Source organism: Mustela lutreola, chromosome 1 (assembly GCF_030435805.1).
Source record: "Mustela lutreola isolate mMusLut2 chromosome 1, mMusLut2.pri, whole genome shotgun sequence".
NCBI lineage: Eukaryota > Metazoa > Chordata > Mammalia > Carnivora > Mustelidae > Mustela > Mustela lutreola.
This window is the reverse complement of record NC_081290.1, coordinates 249620809-249641744: the sequence shown is the minus strand read 5'-3', so window position 1 is coordinate 249641744 and position 20936 is coordinate 249620809. Positions and strand designations below refer to the sequence as shown.

The 20936-nt window shown below is 35.3% G+C and overlaps 1 protein-coding gene across 5 annotated transcripts in view; it reads right to left on the bottom strand.

Moving 5' to 3' along the window:
• PRMT3 (protein arginine methyltransferase 3) overlaps positions 1 to 20936 on the bottom strand; it is a 129461-nt gene that overhangs the window by 36712 nt on the left and 71813 nt on the right. For 4 of the 5 annotated variants that reach the window (XM_059138258.1, XM_059138243.1, XM_059138268.1 and 1 more), the window contains 3 exons: positions 18773 to 18851; positions 5322 to 5509; positions 3233 to 3319 (listed from right to left, as the gene is read on the bottom strand). In XM_059138258.1, coding sequence (XP_058994241.1) covers positions 3233 to 3319; positions 5322 to 5509; positions 18773 to 18851 — 354 coding nt within the window. Of the gene's footprint in view, positions 1 to 3232; positions 3320 to 5321; positions 5510 to 11784; positions 14980 to 18772; positions 18852 to 20936 lie in introns of those variants that run through there. The other variant, XM_059138251.1, reaches the window with a different exon arrangement.

Sequence of the window (20936 nt, the reverse complement as noted above, 5' to 3'; positions counted from 1 at the left end):
CAACAACTGCTAGACTACTGGCTGAGAATCACATTTTTCAGACCTGTTTCATATGCAACATATTTTAGATTTTTCAGATCTGTTTCAAATGCAACAGGCTCCCTCTCTTCTTCCACATCTCAAATATCTCATTCATAAGTTTCTGTATCTTCCCTTAATAGCTTGTACAATCCTATTGGAGTTTTTTTTTAGCAGGATCAGGATATTTCACAAGTAAGACACAGTGATTTATTTTTCTTCACCCAAAAAATGGGAATATTAGTACCTACTTCAAATGATTATTAAGAAGACTAAATGAAAAAAAAAAAAAAAGAAGACTAAATGAAATAATCATTTTAAAGTGATTAGCACATTGTCTGGCATGCAAGTGTTCAATGACTAAGACATTATCACCAAGAAAATTTTTGTTGACAAATTATTTGACAGAATAATCTCAGAAAGGTTAAAGTTGAATAAGTACTAAAATTTCTATGTTCAGTACCTGGCATGTATCCAATAAATATGGTTTGAAACTATACATTCCTCTCAAAGGTGATTACAGGAGTTCTTCAGCAGTGATCAGACTTATACACAAGTCCACTTCAACTTTCTGCCACCTCCGACCTAAACCCCAGACTTACCTCGTTTCTAGACTTTTATACTGAAATCATTCAGGCATGCTGGGAATAAAAATATTAATCTAAAAGGCTCTTTAAGGAAATAAGGTAATATAACAGGTTCTTTTGGATTTATCTTTCTTACAGAACTCTATAGGGGAACAAATGCAGCAAGTACCTACTTGATATGTTCTTTAATACAAAAATTTCTATTATAGTTTTTGCGTTAGACTTTATGAGCTTTTTTGTGTTTGGTTTCTATTTTATTCTTTTAAATATACAGAATAAAACCAAGATCATTAAAGGGTAAGTACAATTTATTTCAACAAAAAGCTTCTTTTACTCTATGGCAAGTAATAGGAACAGAAAATAATTCTATACATGCACTGTGAAACTCTTCTGTAGCACAACACTACTGCAGCTAAAACTGCTTGCTAAGACTTTTTAATCACTAGTGTACAACCGGACCTATGTGCTGCCAGAGGTCCTGAAGGAAGATCTGGACAGAGGAACTGGACAGCATGATGTGTGCAGGGGGGTATAGGTACAGGATGGGAGTGAAGAGCTCTGCTGATCTGTGTTCATCAGTGGGGCCTACCACTCACTAACAGGGCCAGGGGGGCTCTTGGGTTTACAGGGTCTGCAGTGGTACAGGCCTGCTTTGTGGCCAGGCTAGTTCCAAGATGCGGTCTGAGAGTATTTTGTCTATTCCTTAGCTCTCCCAGTGTGTCTGGAATTATACTGCTTAACTCTTCAGTAAATCACCTTTTGCTTTAACAAGCTGATTTGGACCTTGTTGTCTAAAACTAAGAACCCTGACCAATAACCCAAAAAATAAAGAACATTTCAAAAAAACTCAGTAAACTCCTCTGTCTACCTAAAGCTAAAAAATGTCCACAGCTAAAAACAGCTTTTCAAGTCTTCACTACAGTTTTACATTTGCTCTCTGATTCATGTGAAGGACAAGGAGAGACGACCTAAAATAATATTACTTAATAATACTGGTAATATGCCAATTTCTATCTAAGAATTCCCTTATAGATCAATAAACTGTCATTAATCGAGAGGTCTTTTTTTAACTCTCAAGGATTACTAACATCAAACACAGGGCTTAACTCTAAGACTTAAAACCTTTAGTCTGTAATTTCAATCGAACAAATTATTTCAGTTATTATAAAGAACAACTGGAAAATCTGGGAGAAATGAATGGGAAGAATGAAATTTTGTTTTTATCAGATAAACAAATATATTGGGTATCCCCAAATAAAATAAAAAATCTGGGATCTAGATAGCTACTTTGTAAAAACTGTAAAAACAATTTCTATGAAAAGAATTCTTCAAAACATCAAAGCACACCATTACACTCACTTGATTTAAAATAATATTAGATCAAAATGGACAGAAACAATTTTTAAGAAGTCATAAAATCTTTTGTATGTTTATCTTTTAAAAAGTCAGGTTCAAGAGTCAAAGTCAACATGACTATAATCTGTTTCACACAGTTATGGATTATATAGTTTTCAGTAAAATTTTAATTTTGAAGGTACAATTAGTATTTCAAAAACTATACAATCAATTTTTATTTTTATTTTTTATTTTATTTTTTTTTTTTTAGATTTTATTTATTTATTTGACAGAGAGAAATCACAAGTAGGCAGAGAGGCAGGCAGAGAGAGAGAGAGAGGAGGAAGCAGGCTTCCTGCTGAGCAGAGAGCCCGATGCGGGACTCGATCCCAGAACCCTGAGATCATGACCTGAGCCGAAGGCAGCGGCTTAACCACTGAGCCACCCAGGCGCCCCTATACAATCAATTTTTAATATAAATATTTGTATCAATACCACTTACGTAAATTCATACTTTCTCAAGTAAAGGCCCACATTTTATTAACATTCTGAGTCTCCTGGTAAAAAATATTGTTATCTTAGTATTAATAAACATTTAGAAAATATTTAAGAAAAAAATTAATATATTTCAATAATCTAACATTTCTGGCTACTTTGTAGGTGCTTCCACATATATTAATTCATTAATCTGTATAACTAGTCTACAAGATAGAAATTATTACTATTTCTCTTAAATCAGTTGATTAGTCTGAGGTATAGATTACCTAGGTGACTTGAGCAAAGTAAGGAACTAGTGAGTGCCAGAACCAAATGGGAATCCAGATAAACTTTTCTAATGACCAATTACACCAGGATGCTTCTTTAAAGAAAGGTAAATCATCATTTCTTTCTTATATTTTACAGAGGAATATAAAATATTATACCAAATGAACATATTTTACTTCCATCTATATTGAGTATTAAGAGTTATCAGGAGGTAAAGGACATGAACTTATCTCTGAAGATAAAGACTAGTACTCTCAATCAATTACATGAGAGGCAATAAGGAAGACTTTATAAAGAAAAATCATTGCAAACATGGTGTCCTAGTACTTTCTCCTCTCAACTAAACTAACTTTTTTGAAGTCTACTGACCCATCAAAACAGATCTGTTCAATAGCCTAACAAAGGCAAAGATAGACTGTCGAAGGCAATAGTCTTTTTCATTCATCACAGGTCCGGTAATTAATTCATTAGCCTGCCCATCAACTGCACTGCTAGTGAGATTTGTGAAAGGAGATGAAACCACTTACCGTGCACATGGATGTCTTTGTAATTTGCAGGGTAAAATCTGAAGAAAACTCCAAAGCTGAGACAGATGTTGTATGGCAATCTATTTGCTACCCATTAAGAAAGAGTGGAAGGAAGAATTTAGTAAAAATAGTGAAAACAAACCCCAAATCAAACAGATAAATATTTCTTTATGCAAAAAGGATTACTGTAAACCAATGGTTTGCAAAGTTTAATCATTCAAACCTCACTTCTGGGGTTGGTTTTTTTCCCCCTCTTTTTTTTTTTTTTTCTGGGGTTGTTTTCAAATTTAAAGGCTACTAGCACTATCGTTTAATTTTTGTATAAACCAAATGAGTATTTTTTTACTTAAACTTCTTGTAAGTACACTACATATCAAATCATGGCTCTGATGTGCTAGAGTTTTTCCGAGATACACTAAAACATCTTCAAACAAAATTCTTTTCTTGTTTTCCAACTAAAATAATTTTGTATACCATTAGTGGTACACATTTGCTATAAATTATACATGATAAGAGTCAACATTTTTATAGGAAATGCCAACTTGAAAACAAAGGCTAATGAGAAGGATAAGGTATTTTAGAATTCCTTTTTGTAACTGCATTTGAAGAAAACTTTGTAAGATATTAGGAAAAACCGTAACAGATGAAATCAAAGAGCCAAGCCAAGGAAGAAGATTCAACTCAGGAAAACAATGGCCAAAGAGCCTTATCTTCCTGTTCTGCCCTGGTTCAATTTCTTCTTCATTTTACTTTGGAGAGCAGGGAGGTCATGAAGGCCTGACTTGCCATGAGTAGATTATGACACAGCATACACAATTCATAGGACTATGTACTTGAGCCATTACCCTCTTCTAAATAGCTTGAGAAAATTTTAAAGAAGTTACAGTGTGGTTGAGTTTTATTTATAGAGCATTGTGGAACATGGAACAAAATATATTTACCCAAACAAACAAGTAAATAAATACTTATTAATGTTTAAAAAAAAGAGAAAGAGTATGTGTATTTTTTGAACATCTTTGTTATTAGTCTAAAATCTTCTATTTCAACTATTTATTCATAGAAGTTTTGGGCATTAAACAAAGAGAGCACTATAGAGAAAAATACCCTCCCCCCACTACCCTCCTCTTCTGCAGAGCCTTGAGGCTGAGTTGGCTGAAACTGTACACTCCTACCCAGAATCAAGGAATGCAAATAAATCTCTTATTATCAGTGTACCACAGGATTCAACAGTACTATAATCATTAACCAGGTTACAGTTTTTTCTTAAAAGCTAAATGCAATTTTAATCAGCTTGCTCTTGTTGAGAAACTTTTAAAGTTTATTATTATATGCCAACTTTAAATATTTTATCTATGAAGAAAATTAACAAATATTTATTGAATATCCATTCTATGCAGAGAACAATTATTGATGATATGAAAGTGTGACTACAAATATCAGGCAATGCTCTGAACCTAAAACTGAACAAACTATATTTATCTAATTAAAACAGACAAACTAAGGATTTTTTAAGAAAAGCAATGACTTTTCACTGCAAAGTTATTATTTAACCTATGTAAATTTGACACAGCAAAATTAACAATAAAACTAAAGAGTAACATGATGAACGGTAAGATTTTAAAACACAAAAGGAATTAACTGAGAAATCTGAACAGAGTAGGGCTTCAGCTTCATAGGCAAATTCAGTGTAATTACTAATCTGAAAGGCTGGAAGAGATTTGAACATGAGATGTTAAACTGTATAGAACATATGATATGAATGAATAATCTCACTGTAAATGAGAAACTAGAATAAGGCCATGGAGGTGGTGATGAAGCATAAATGATAATACAGCAGGACTTTTCACCTTCAAAGCCCTCAGAGTAAGGAACTGTGATATACAAAAAGGTAAGTGATTCCAATGGATGATATAGTCAACTGGTAAATACTGTAACCTCAAGGTACATTAGACCGGTTAATATAGGAAGGATAGCCACTGTTTTGAAAGCCCATATATAATATCAATATGTTAATTTCAAATATTGAACTCATAAATGAAAACTGATAAAAATGGCAATTCTGTTAAAATAAAATTGGTAAAAAACCTACCTTAATACTACAAGCATCTGAAATAAGAGTCTTTGGATCTAAAACTTCCACAACAGCTTCTGGAATAACTGCTTTCTTCATACAGGACATGTTGAAGCCATACACATTATCCCAAAAAGCAATTCTATCGGCATGTTTATTCATATCACTTACTGCCACAAGGCTGATAGTGCAAATATCAGGGTAGACTGTAACAGATGAAATTCCCAACAATTTATCATTATCTCCCTTTGTGGCAAAATATACTTTTTTCAAAGGCTAAATATAAATCCCCAAATCATCAGTATGAATTATTAGCAGCTGATTACTAGTAGTGGGGGAATAACACAGATATAGACCAGGGAAAATAACCAAGTTCCATCTTGTAGCCCTTTAAAAAAAAAAAGATTTCCATTATGGTGATGGCAAGACTAAAATAAGGATTTCAATGATAGGTTCTTATTACAACATTAAAATAAGAGAGCATAATCAAATAAACCAGAAATGAGCATATTTAAAAAGGGGCAATTATTGATGATGTAATAAATAGTAAGAAAGGGGAGGTAGAAGATACTGAGGGAGCTCACAGCAAAAAGAGATAATTCAGATATGGCTATAGCAGAGGTACAGGACAGTATATAAGAACTGAAGACCACATGAATTAGGAGCAGGGAGGGAGTGTTCTAGGCAGAGTGAGCAGCGTGCATATGGGGTCACAATTTTTTTTTTTTAATTTTATTTATTTATTTGACAGACAGAGATCACAAGCAGGTAGACAGGCAGGCAGAGAGAGGGAGAGGAGGAAGCAGGCTCCCTGCAGAGCAGAGAGCCCGATGCGGGACTCGATCCCAGGACCCTGAGATCATGACCTGAGCTGAAGGCAGCGGCTCAACCCACTGAGCCACCCAGGCGCCCCCCTAATAAAGCCCATGATAAGATCTGCTGGCATCAAAGCAATTATTCCTTTCAAGCCTGATGTGTGAGACACCCAGAAAAAATACTTGGTGCTATGTCATGATAAGAACTTTCTCAAGTCCTGCCTAAGGGGCATGTGAGGCAGATGTGATCAGTGCACTGGGCTACAGCACTGGGTACTGGGCTACCATGGACTGTTGAGTTACTTCTACTGTCCTCCTCTTCCACCCACATGGTTAGGTTTCCTGTTTAAATTCCTGACTAATACAAATTCTTCAAGGTATCTGATTTGTTGCTGACTATGCTGAGCCAGGAAGAGCATTAGCTAAGGGAAACCATGTTTAGTTAGTTAGTTTGTTTGTTTATTTATTTAACATAGAGACAGTGAGAAACGGAACATAAGCATGGGGAGTGGGAGAGGGAGAAGTAGGCTTCTCGCTGAGCAGGGAGCGGATGCGGGGCTCAATCCTAGGACCCCCGGATCATTACCCAAGGCAAAGGCAAACACTGAATGGCTAAGCCACCCAGGCGCCCCACATGTTTAGTTTCTTAAACCAGATCCTTTGGTGAGAAATATTGAAGCAGAAACAGAATTCTAAAGTAACTTTGGATACTTGGCAACTTCCAGCTATCTTTTGTTGGACTTAATATGACAATCATACAAGTTTCACACATTTTTCCCTGTAACTCCATCCTTAAAGACGAATATAGTTAGGGTACAGACCAGGGATCAGCAAACATTTTCTGTAAAGTAACTATTTTAGGTTTTGTAGGCAATATGGTCTTCGTTGAAACTATTTATCTTTGCTGCTAGAACTGTGAAACCAGCCACAGACAATAAATAAATAAACGGGCTTGGCTATGTTCCAATAAAACTTTATCTACAAAAACAGGCAGCAGGCCAGATATGGACACCCCTGATATGGACAAGGGAGAAATGGATGAGGGAGGTCATTATCAGAGCCACCATATTGTGCTACTTCTAGGGAATGCCATTCACACTATGGTCTATGGGAAACTGGGTATCCTTCCGAGTCATGTAGTACACAGACATTCAAATTAGTTCTTCTATTTCAGGTATTATTAAAAATCTTTGTGAAAAATTTAAAATATCATTAGTCCTTATATCAAGGGGTGGCAAACAATGGCCCATGGGTCAAATTCAGCCCCTGCTTGTTTCTATAAACAGTTTAACTGGAACATCGCCACCCCTCATTTATTTACCTATGATCTATGGCTACACTGTGTTCTAGAGGCAAAGCCGAGTATTTGGAACAGAGACTGGAGGGCTTACAAAGCTGAAAATATTTATTGTCTGGCCTTTGTAGAAAAAGTTTGCTGACCTCTGGCTCTGTATCAAGCTCTGTGCTATATTAGTAATATTAGCAAGAAATATGGATAACGTTTTCATAAGGAAAAATGCAAATAGCTTGGTAATAAGTAGAAACAAACAAGAGGAATCTGACTTTATACTTTTTCTAGGGTTGAGGTATATTTCTCAAGTAATTACATTTCACAAAAATACAGAAAATCATGGTTTATTTGTTAGCATTTGGAAAGGAAATTATTTTTTATCTTTGTTACTAAGAAGGATGAATATTCATAAAGGACCTGTAATCAGTATTAGAGGTCAGTTTAGTTCCATATCCACCTCCTCACAGCTGGCTAAAATTTTGGGCCACCTGCCAGAATCCTGACTAACCCTTTACTTTCACATTCTGACACATTTGTCATTTGATTTTTGTCAGATAGAAGCATAATTGAATAATTATTCCTTTTTGTAGGTGAAATTAACAAAGCGCTGATTGGACAAAGCACCCTCTTAACAGACCATTTATAAATTCATGGCTTTGACATCTGTGTCCTTCTCGATTCACTGCCCAGAATTCATTTGTCACTAGAACAGCTCACATGGTGAATAGATAAAGATGGGAAATCCTTTATCCCTTAGAAATGCCTCACAAACTTTGGGACACTAAAGGGTAAGACTGAGATGCATAAAGAAATAATTCCTATAAGCACTGGCATCACTGCATGTATATAAATAACCAGAGAGTAAAAAGGTTTAGAATAAAAGGAGATAATAAGTCAAAATAAACTATTCTTTTCACAACACATGTCAACAATATGGAGAAGGATTTTAAATAGTCAAAGACAAAATGATTGATATGTATAAAGGGAAGTGTACTACTAAGCTACTAAACCAGCAAACATTCTGAAGCTAAATAAGCTTAAAAACCAATTTCCAATTTATATAATAAAGATACCTTCAAAAAATCCTTATTTGGAAATTGGAAATATTTTCCCATCATTAACTTATAAATAGTGACTAGGCCCAGCTAAGCTAGCTGCAATATACACTGAAAAATTATATACTGAAAAACAGTGAAAAATGATGCTACTACAATATCCCTGAACAAAACAAAAATAACAAATGTGAAAAACACAGATCTGAAGATGAGAAAGTTGATAGTGAATTATGGAAATACTAAAGGAAACCTCCAAGCACTATGAACGATGAGCAGTGACTGATTACACTGAGATAAACTGTGTGAAAGTCAAGTCTTAATAGCATGATACTTAAATTAATTTTAAAACTTATATAAAGTATAAACCTAACACTAATCTCATTTTACTAGCTATAGCTCATTTCACTATAAATCTACAGTATACCAGATGTAACTCAGGAGAGGAATTAACCATTTTGAGCAATCATTTCATTTCAAGCATCTCATTTAATGATTCTGATTCTATAAAGCTAGATTATAATCCTCATTTTACAGATAAGAGAACTGAAAGTAAAGTAACTTGCCCAATTACCAGTCTTAATCAGCTAACTAGATAACTAGTTATCTGACAAAGCAGGGATTCAACATAAGGTCTACCCACAAAGTCTATATGCTTTCCATTATGCATGATGCTACATTTTATGCTTTTCAAATGGAAGAAGGAGAAAGAGGAGCCCCATTCCCTCCAGGTAAATAGGCACTTGTTAACGGAGAAAGAGGAGGGTGAAAGGGGTTGAGAAAGATTGGAGATTAATAAAACGTCAGGGCAAAGTGAGGAAATGGAAACATTCAGCCTTACTTATTCCAGTTGAGTTAGGGAAGGAGATCATGGTGCAAAAAGAAAAACTAAAAAGGAAAGCAACCAGGTAGAAATGAGGGAGCACTGAGTAAGCTGTACAATTCAGCTTTCTACATAAAGAATATCAAGGAAGGCATAGAAGCACAGGGGGACTTCATAACATCTATCAGGTTTCCAGTGCAAATTCCATTGCAGAACTGTGGACAGAGACAGAAGTACTGGTGAAGCATAGACTCCCTTGTATCTGCCACTCTATTTTGCTGCCCCCTTCTGAACCATTTGTGAAATTCTCTATGTTAACAAGGCAGGGCCTGCCTCCTCTATGGAGGCTGAAAATGACAGAAGCTTCCTTTAGCTCACTCCCTTGTAAGTTAGGCATACATATATGACCTACGTCCACCAATGATAAGCATCTAAAGTTCTGGGTACTTCTCAGAGGCAGCAATGCCTGCTGTTGTTAAGATCAGCAATGTCATATGTCAGCTAGTGCCCAATATTAGGATAGTGGAATCACTTCTACGAGGTCCTGTTAACATAACTTTAAACATTATTCCTGGCTGCATAGACTTCCAGTCTGGTTTTCTAGTTCTCACAAGAACCTAAAAACCTACCCTAATTGTCCTTTTTTTTTTTTTTTTTAAGATTTCACTTATTTATTTGACAGACAGAGATCACAAGTAGGCAGAGAGGCAGGCAGAGAGAGAAGAGGAGGAAGCAGGCTCCCCGCTGAGCAGAGAGCTGGATGTGGGGCTCGATCCCAGGACCCTGGGAACACGACCCGAGCTGAAGGCAGAGGCTTCAACCCACCGAGCCACCCAGGTGCCCCCCTAACTATCCTTTTAATAAAGTCCTGCTCTGCTGAATAGCCAAGGTAGATTTCTATTTCTTCCAACCGTAACCTCGAGTGATACAAAGGTAAATGCATATTTTAAATAAATTCTTAAAAGAACAAATAAATGAATTCTTTTTTTTTTTTTTTAAAGATTTTATTTATTTATTTATTTGACAGAAAGAGATCACACGTAGACAGAGAGGTAGGCAGAGGAGGGGGTGGGGGAGCAGGCCCTCTGCTGAGCAGAGAGCCTAATCAGGGGCTTGATACCAGGACACTGAGATCCAAATGAACACGTTCTTAAAATAGGACTCTCCCCCTACATTTTGGTTCAAAAGGATCGGATGTGGAGCCTGAACATCCATATTTTTAACAAAAGGCTCCAGAAATTATAATGGCCTGTCAAGATCAGAAAACTGTACGTTAGGAACTGACTGTCTTGGTAATTGTGCATTGTATTGGGCGCAGTCCTCAACTTCATAACCTTGATAATTACAACTCAAAGATGTATATTCTGAAGAACTCCAGACAAAATGTGAGCCTAGTTTTGTGAGGGAGAAAAACTTTTCATTTTGCTTGTAATGAAAGGCAATACAAACAACATTCTTTTCTAGTAATGTAGAAGAAGATATCTCCCTTCATGAGCTCCTAAATTTTCTATGCAACAATTACAATTTTACAAAACTATTACCAGTTCTAAGGATGTTTCAACGAAATGAATCATTTCTATGTGCCCCTATCTGACCACAATTTTAATCTGACCCATTCCTGAGAATGTCAACCCTGATTACGTGATGAAGGCGGACACTGCTAGGCTTCAAAGCTGAAATTTACTCTTTTGGAATTAGCGTTATTTTGTGGGGAGGTTCTCAAAAACTAGGTAAACATCCCATTCTTAAACAAATTTTCAGATTATTCATTTATTTATTTATAGCTCAATGGACTTGTTTCCTATTTTATTCAAAGAGTTATAGCACCTCTTGTCCCCCAAATTAAAGGAAGGAAGTATGGAATGGTAGAAGTAAAAAACTGTCTCTATTTGCAAACAACATGACTGGTCACATAGAAGAGCCTAAGGAATTCATAAAACAACTCCTAGAACTATCAGGTAAACTTAGCAAGGTCACAAGATAAAAGGTTAATAAACAAAAATCAATTGTATTTTTATAACAGCAGTAGTCAACTGAAAAATGAAATTTAAAACTTTCCACTTGTAAAAATGACCAAAAAATTAAATACTTAAGAATAAACTTAACAGGGGTGCCTAGGTGGCTCAGTTGGTTGAGTGTCCGACTCTTGATTTCAGCACAGGTCATGATTTAAGCATGGTGAGACTGAGCCCTGCAAAGAGCTCCGTGCTCAGTGCAGAGTCAGCTCAAGATTCTCCCAGGCCGGGTCGCCTGGGTGGCTCAGTTGGTTAAGCAGCTGCCTTCGGCTCAGGTCATGATCCCAGCGTCCTGGGATCGAGTCCCATATCGGGCTCCTTGCTGAGCAGGGAGCCTGCTTCTCCCTCTGCCTGCCATTCTGTCTGCCTGTGCTCGCTCTCCCCCCCCCCTCTGATAAATAAATAAAATCTTAAAAAAAAAAAAAAAAAGATTCTCCCAGGCCCCCCTTCCCCCACTCATGCACACATAACACACACACTCTCTCTCAAATAAATATAATTTTTAATAAAGAATAAACTTCACAGAAGATGTACAAGATCTCTACATTGCAAGTTACAAAATAGTGCCAAGAGAAATTAAAGGCTTTAAAAAATGAAAGGATATATTATGTTCATGGTTTAGAAGACTTCATACATTGTTAAGATGCTAATTATTCTCAAGTTGATCTATTCATTCAAGCCAATCCTATCTTAATTCTAGCAATCTTTTAAAAATTGATAGACTGATATAGATTCAAAACTGGTAAGATTCTATAATTTAAAAAAACCACATACATGTATATCCACACACACAGACCAAACTGCCAAAGCAAATTACAGTAATTAAGACAGTATGGTACTGATGAAAAAAGAGACTTACAGATCAAAGGAACAGAATACAAAAACATACCCAAACATATATGGCCAATTAATTTTCAACAAAGATGCCACACAATGTATCAGAAAGGATAATCATTTCAACAAAAAGTGCTGGAAAATATTAACATCTATCCTTACCTCATACCGCACACAAAATTAATTTGAAATGCACCACAGACCTTAATGTCAAAGTTGCAACATCAAGAAAAACACAGGAGTAGGAGTATTCAGTGTAACCTTGAATAAGAGTCTTCAGATTGGACATTTTTCTTAAGAGGACAGAGACTGAGCACATTTTTAAGAGTCATCTGTATTCCTTTTCTGTGAGCTGCCATTCAATTCTCTGCCCAATATTCTATTGGGTTTGTGGTCTTATTTGTAGGATATTAAGGAAATTAGCTTTTTGTTAGTGACAGGAATTGAAAAGTTTTTCAGTCTGCACTTTCTCATGTGACTTTGCATATGGCATATGCTGATTTAGAAATTTATTTATATAATCAAATATATCAATCTTTCTTCTAATAAAGGCATCTGAATCTAAGTTCTTGTTTAGAAAGTCACACTTCCCAAGTTTATAAAGAAATACACCTATGTCTCCTAGTATTTTTACTTTTTCTGCATTTAACCTTGACTCATGTAATATTTACACTGTGTGCATTTTTTACTTTATAATTTATTGTGTTTTCTTTTTAAAAAATATTTTATTTATTTATCTATTTGACCGAGAGAGAGAGAGAGAGAGAGAGAGCAAACACACACAAAACACACACAAGCAGAGGGAGCAGCAAATGAAGAGGGAAAAACAGACTTCCTGCTGAGCAGGGAGCATTGACATGGGACAACTCAGGGCTCAATCTCAGGAGCCTGAGACCATGACCTGAGGCCAAGACAGAGGCTTAACAACTGAGCCACCCAGGCGCCCTTGTTGTTGCTGTTGTTGTTTTTATATTTTAACACAGAGGGCTACCTAACTCTCTCATATAATTTACTATCGATAGTAAATTATATAGTAAATTTACTATCGATAGTAAATTATATGAGATGCCATATATTATTTGGTTTATACCAGAATTCTCAATTCTGTTCAATTTATCTGTCCATTGTTTTAATTATTGAGGTTCTGTAATATGTTTTAAATTTGGTACCACTAGCCTTTCTGTCCCCTGCTCCCCCACACGGACACCCTTCTATCTCAGTTTTCCTTTACATTACTACCAAAAAATTTAAAAATCCTAATTAAAAACACCAAAACTGTTTGTTGGAATTATGTTATAATTTTATAAAATTTATCCTACAAAAGTATTAAATGCACACAAAAATAAAAGAGCATAATTAACTTTCATGTACTTATCATCTATCTTCAACAAATGTCTATGTTTTTAGATTACACTAAATTTTAAATTAATTTTGGGAAAATCAATATAAGATTTTATAAGAACATGGTCTATCTAACATGGTCTATCTTTAAAATTATTTATCTTTCTTCTGTGTTTTAGTAGTAAAGCTGTTTGCATGTAAGTTTTATTTCTAGTTACGTTATTTTGTAGCTCAATAATGTACTAAACTATTTTATTATTTATCATTTTTCAGTTGATTCACGTGAAGTGCCTAGGTCTGAATCACAAAATCTACAAAAAAATTAGTTTTATCTACTTTTCTTTTTCTTTTTTTTTTTTTTTTTAAAGATTTTATTTATTTTTTTGACACACAGAGAGATCACAAATAGGCAGATAGGCAGGCCGGGCGGGGTGGGGGGGAAGCAGGCTCCCTGCTGAGCAGAGAGCCCTGTGTAGGACTCAATCCCAGGATCCTGAGATCATGACCTGAGCCTAAGGCAGAAGCTTCATCCAGAGCCACCCAGACGCCCCTTATCTCCTTTGTGATTTATCTTCTATGTTCTCTTTTCTAACTGTGCTGACTAGTACTGCTGGTAAAATATTAAATAATGGTGTAATAGTAGCCATTTAAATCCTGTTTTAATTATAGAGGAAATGTGTTTAGTATTTCCCCATTAACCATGATACAGATTTTCAGTTGAGATAAGTATACTTTATCATATAAGCTATTACTGATATTTATTACATTTATATTTAATTTATTATACTTATATTTTAATTTATATTTATATATTATATTATTGCTATCTCACTATTCATATTTTCTCATTTAAAAATATCAAGAATATAAATTGTATTTTATCAAAAACCTTTTGACTATCTATGAATACGGGCATGATTTTATGTCTTAGCTCTAAGCCCTACTCATATGATTGATTATACAACATTTTGCTCCAATTCCCTTTTGTCTGGTATCCAATAACACCATGACTGCTACTTGCATTATGAGGGGATTTGCCTATCCTTTTTCATCCTTTAAACTTTTCCAAATAATTTTGTTTTAGATATGCCTCTATAAAGTATAGAGAATTATGGCTTTTTTTTTTTTTTTTTTTGGTGATCCAAACTGATTTTTTTTTTCTCTGAATAGGTGAGTTTAACCTGTTTACATTTATGGATATGACAAACATTTTTTTGGATCATCCTTTACCATTTTATATTATCTTTTCTGTATCTGTAATTTTTCTTTTTTTTTTTTTAAGTAGTTCACTACATGATCTTTTTCCCAAGGATTAGTTCTTACATTTAAGAAGTTTGTGGGGATGCCTGGGTGGCTCAGTTGGTTAAGCAGCTGCCTTTGGCTCAGGTCATGATCCCAGCGTCCTGGGATCGAGTCCCACATCGGGCTCCTTGCTCTGCAAGGAGTCTGCTTCTCCCTCTGACTTTGCCTGCCACTCTGTCTGCCTGTGCTCGCTCTCTCCCTCTCTGAAAAATAAATAAATAAAAATCTTAAAAATAAAATGTTTTAAGAAGTCGGTGTTTTTGTTTTCATAGCTCACTTTGTAATTACATTACAGAATACTTTCAGTTCTCTATTTTCAACACTATTAATCTCCTATCATGAACAATGATGAAATTAGTATATTTCTTTATTCCTCCCTTCCCTTTTTTCATATTTTTTTAAATTCAAAAGATAGATGTATTGATGATACTAACAGTGAATACAGAAGTGGGCACAGAGTTAATACACAGCTTAGTAGAAATCAAACCATATCATAGTCCAACTGACTTCAAGGTGGGAAATGGCACTTCATGTTTTTTAAATGTCACTATTATTAAGGTATAACTTATATGCAATAATAAAACTTGCTGTTGGGGCACCTCGGTGGCTCAGTGGGTTAAAGCCTCTGCCTTCAGCTCAGGTAAAGATCCCAGGGTCCTGGGATCGAGCCCCACATCGGGCTCTCTGCTCCACGGGGAGAATGCTTCCTCCTCTCTCTCTGCCTGCCTCTCTGCCTACTTGTGATCTCTGTCTATCAAATAAATAAATAAAAAATCTTTAAAAAAAAGAAAAACTTGCTCTTTTCGGCCTTTTTGCTGTATTATTGTACGTGATTTGATAAACACATACAGTCATGTAATCACCACTACAATTGATATAGATAGAGTCTCTCACCACAATTCTTACCACTAGACTGTAATCAATACTACTATTTTAATATTAACTCTGCAGTGCTAAATGTGCTTACAATTCTATTACTTGATTTGTCAGCTTTAAATGAGATTCCATGAATTCTTGCTATTAAATATAATGCAACTCAAGTATATACGCTTCTTCCCACCTGCTTCCTGCATTCTTTTTCCAATTTTTGTAAAATATAGTACTTGACACTGTTAGGGTATAAAATATATACATTCTATGTAATCATCCTAAAACATACATTTATTTTTGTCTTAATTCTAGTTGTAAAAATATGCATAGGTCATAGCACATCGTTCTTTCCCCCCAATTTTTAATTTAAATCCCAGCTAGCTAACATACAATGCAATATTAGCTTCAGTTATAGAATTTCATGATTTGTCACTTATGTACAATACCCTGTGCTCATGACAGGTGCCCCTCCTTATACCCATTAGGTATTTAACCATCTCCCTGTCCAGAGCATATCATTTTCTTAGTTTTCCTCTTTATCTATAGGTTAGCTGAATGTAAAACACTATGGTTCCTGAACACAACTAGTGCTTTATAAATCTTAGCTAAAAATAGTAGAAGCAATCTTTAGTAAATACATTTTCATTAACTTTATAAAATCATTTTTATTAGTAGTCATAGTGGTAAATAAATACCTCCAAAATACTGGAGAATTTGCTTGGTGATAATAGGGAGAATATACACTCTGGCTGAGTGTGTTTTATAAAGGACTTCCTCCATACCATTGTATATATAGTGAGACATAAATTGTACCTAAATTCATGGAAAAATATCAATTGTGGTCCCTTCATGCTTATATGAATCTTTAGTATTTCTCCCCTCTCTCAAAATTCAATCATTCTTTTTAAAAAATCATTGCATTAACTGCTTATTAAATCTTTCAGAAAAACATAAAAGTAAAATTTGCTTTGTAACAGAAGAACGAGCACCTGATGACTGGTGATACTCATTAGGCATACTCAAACACAAAAGAAGTTAAATGGTCTACTTCACGTTACTCATTTCTGACTTTGCCTTCTTTTCTCAATTCTGTCAATAAGCAACATTCAATAGCACTGCCTAGGCAATTAAATGCTGCCCTCTCCTCAATATACCTCCAGATTACCTCAGTGCTAATATGAGGTACATAAAAATATGAAAAGAACCCCGACTTAGGAGCCTTCAATTCACCCCTGATGATGGGAAATACTCTGCTACTGTTTCATCAGCTCTAACCTCATTATTTTCATGCTGTAAGTTATTAATGAATTTCACTGAGAGTTCAATTTAAATGCATTAAGTTGCTGTCAGTCCTTCAGTAAGATCAATGAATACCACTCAGGGAGGTATGGAAACAGTTTCCTGAATCTTCCCTAGAATGTCAAGGCAAGAATCAGAATAAAAAAAGTACACTTTAGTAGAGATACAAAAAGGGATTCTGAAAAGAACATGAATATTGGAATTGGCAGATCTCAGTTTTTTAAAAAAACAGTCAAAGCTTGACCACTTAATATGCATCCTCTAGGACACCTTTGTTTCTAAAATTCAGAGGGCTGTTGTGACAATTATACATGTAATAATATAAATAAAAGTATAGTATTAAGCAGCTAGTAGACAATCAACAAATGGTAGATGATATTAGTTTCAGTTACTAAATATAACAGTCATTTTAAAAAAAGCCACTCAACTATAGATAGATGTAGCCGATTTTTGCAGGGTAAAGTATATATATAAATTCTAGCCAGGTTCATGTCAGAGATCAGTAATACATCTTGAAATGCTTGCAGGAAATACAGTGATAAAATAAATGCAAGTATTTTGAAAAAGAAAGGCAAACCATTTAAAAGCCATTATAAAAGAATTCTAGTGTACTGGAGAATTTTCTGTGCTTTGTTTTGGCCTCACTGATTTTTACGGTACCATAATTGCCAAAGTGATTTCACAGAATATGGATGGGCAGGACACATAATTATGATCGAGAGCTTTATGTCACTAGTTCAAAATGTCCAATTTTCATCTACCTTTTTTTACATAATAATTTTTCAGATTTTATATTTTATTTATCTATTTGAGACAGAGAGAAAGCATGAGATGAGGGGAGGGGAGGGGATGGAAGGAGGACAGAGGGAAAGGGAGAAGCGAACCCCCCACTGAGCAGGGCTCCATCTCAAGACCCTGAGACCATGACCTGAGCTGAAGGCAGACACTTAACCAACTGAGCCATCCAGGTGCCCCTTTATATAATAATTATAACAACTGTACTCTGGCCACAGAAACCACTTGTTGATCTTGAAGCTTTGAGAAAGTGAAGGTTCAGGGAGAGGTGAATGAAGGGAGACAGATGCCATTCAATTCAGTTTTAATGATATGATTCAATAAACTTACATGATGCTCTATCTATGTTCCAGGAGCAGTAGAGTTTGTTCAAGAGTCAAATATGGACAAAATATAACCCCTGCCTTGAAACGGACTGTTTGTATATAACTGTTCACAGCAGAAGGCTTATAAAAACACAATCTCACAGTGTACAGAACATGCGAAAGCTTTCTAAATTTATTGGGATCCAATAAAAAATACTGATAAAAAATCCAGTACGTCCAGTATAAAAAATATTGCACTTCACAAAGAGTCATTTTTAAAAATATTCTCATTAAATTACAGAGATGACAGGTTTATATATTTAGTGAAGTCCTGGAAAATTTTCCAGTAAAGTAGGTACTTTCCAACCTAGTATGAAATACTCTATTAGAAAAAACAAACACCTAGATGTCATAAGGATTAAAAATCAAAACGAGTTTCTGTTAAGATTTTGATTTCAACATCAAATAGCTTCCAAAGCTAGTCCTACCACTAGTATTTTTATACAAAGCATTCTTGAAATACCATTAACTTATAGTCCTGCATATTTTCTATAATGTTCTACTATCAACCGTATAGTAAATGACTGTCTTCAAACTTCATCTTATGGAAACATCTTTCATTTCTATTGGGAACTTTCTCAGTCATGCATAGTTTATTTGAAATCTAAAGGTTCACTTGGTTCTGCCAGACTAAAATTACATTATTAAAACTAGAATTTTTACTCACCCGATCCTCCTTTTGCCAAGTATTTGTTCTTTGCATAAAGAACAGAATCTAACATAGACTCAAAAAGAAGAAAATAGCCCTGCATAAATAAACACAAAAAAAGAATTTTAGAAATGTGTAATCAATATCCTCATAAGTATGTCAACTTAAATATCTGGGCTACTCTTTCTATAAAAGATATTTTTTTGTCTCTGTCATGTAATTTTCTACAAAGTTTGAAGTTACTTTTTGCATTAAATTCTCCAAGTACATTTAAAAAATCAGGCCAGGGAATAAAGTGGACTCAGACAGTTTATTACAGTCAAATGTACTGAACCTTCTTAATCCGTGCTTCTGCTTTCTAGACCATTGTTTCTTCCTCATTAATAGGAAAATCTGAGACAGAAATTGTTAATGTGCCCTCTAACTACCTAGAATATTGCAGTATTAATCCAGACAGTGGCTCTCAACCAGATTTTTGTCCACTGGAGGACATCTGACAATATCTAGTGCCATTTTTGATGATCACAACCCGGGGGGAAGGAAGGGTGCTACTGGCATCTAGTCATGTAAAGCCAAGAAATGTTGATAAACATGCTACAATGCGCAAGAAGCTCTATAACAAAGAATGGTCCAACCCCAAAAGTTGATAGGGCTAAGGTTAATAAAACGTAGTCAAGGGGTGCCTGGGTGGCTCAGTGGGTTAAAGCCTCTGCCGTCAACTTTGGTCATGATCCCAGGGTCCTGGGATGGAGGCCCACATCGTGCTCTCTGTTCAGCAGGGAGCCTGCTTCCCCCCGCCTCTCTCTGCCTGCCTCTCAGCCTACTTGTGATCTCTGTCTGGCAGATAAATAAATAAAATCTTTAAAAAAAAAAAAAAAGAAAAGAAAAAAGAAAAAGAAAGCCTAGTCTAGAATAGCATTTCCCAAAGAGCTTCTTATCTAGTGAGTCTCTTCTGTTAAAAAAGTAAATAAAGAAAGGAAAGAAGGAAAGAAAAAGAAAGAAAAAAAAAGAAAGAAAAAAAAAAGGAAGGGAATCTTTAAGAAATCCCAGATGCTTTATCCTCCTCTTGAGATTCATAATGCACGTCATCACGCTGATAGTTCTGGGAAGTGTTACGGTAAAGAGGACTACTGAACATATTTTAACTATGTGTTACTCTTTTGCTTACAAACCTCTTTTCCCCCCTACTTTACACCTATCAATACCTTACACAACTAGTGTTCTATGTTCATGAAATACAGCCCTGCAGTACTCCAGATTTTAGACACCAGTAATGAATTCTCCACCAAGAAAGGATAATCATAGCACAGGTGAAAAGAAATTTACCACTACTGGTATCATGAGTAAGGGATCAATGACAGCTTGAGTCAGTCTTTCTCCTTCTAGAGTCTACCCCGCTCCCCACCTGGAGCAGCAGGAAGAGTGAAGTGCTCAGTGTGGTGCTTAGCACAGCAAACACTTTCTTACTGCTTAGAGTAAACCAAGAGGAATTCTGCCCTAGTGACAGCATTCTAAATAAAAACTGTTCTCACTTACTCATTTGTTCTGTACAAAAATAACTGTTTGACAGGATAAATGCAATACTCTTTAACCACATGAACAAAGACTTTTTAAAGGGTTCTCTAGAAGAGGAAAACCTGCAAACTTGAGATGGATAATCTTCACAAGGGATTATTATCATTATTTTTAAAGATTTTATTTATTTATTTGAGAGAGATTGAGAGAAAGGGGAAGAGAGCATAAGAGTGGGGAGGGTCAGAGAGAGAAACAGACTCCCTGCTGAGTAGTGAACCCCATGCAGGACTTGATCCTGGGACTCCAGGATCATGACCTGAGCCAAAGGTAGTCCCTTAACAAACAGAGCCACCGAAGTGCCCCAAATCTTCACAAGAGATTAACAGCACATTTAAATTTATAGAAAATACAGCTCACAAGCCTGAATCACTTAAAAAAAAAAAAAAACCCACCTTATTAAACTGCCACTAGCAACTCTATATTGATTTTTACCCACTCCCAGCAACATACCAATTCACTGAAAAGAAAATACTTGTCTACAAAAGAAAAACTTAGCAACAAAGCCTTTTATTAATTTGTTTACATTAGGAAAATTAAGGATTTGGTGGAAGCTTTCTTCTGGTTAGAGCATCTCAGTAATATCTCTAACTCTTACAAATTTGTTCAC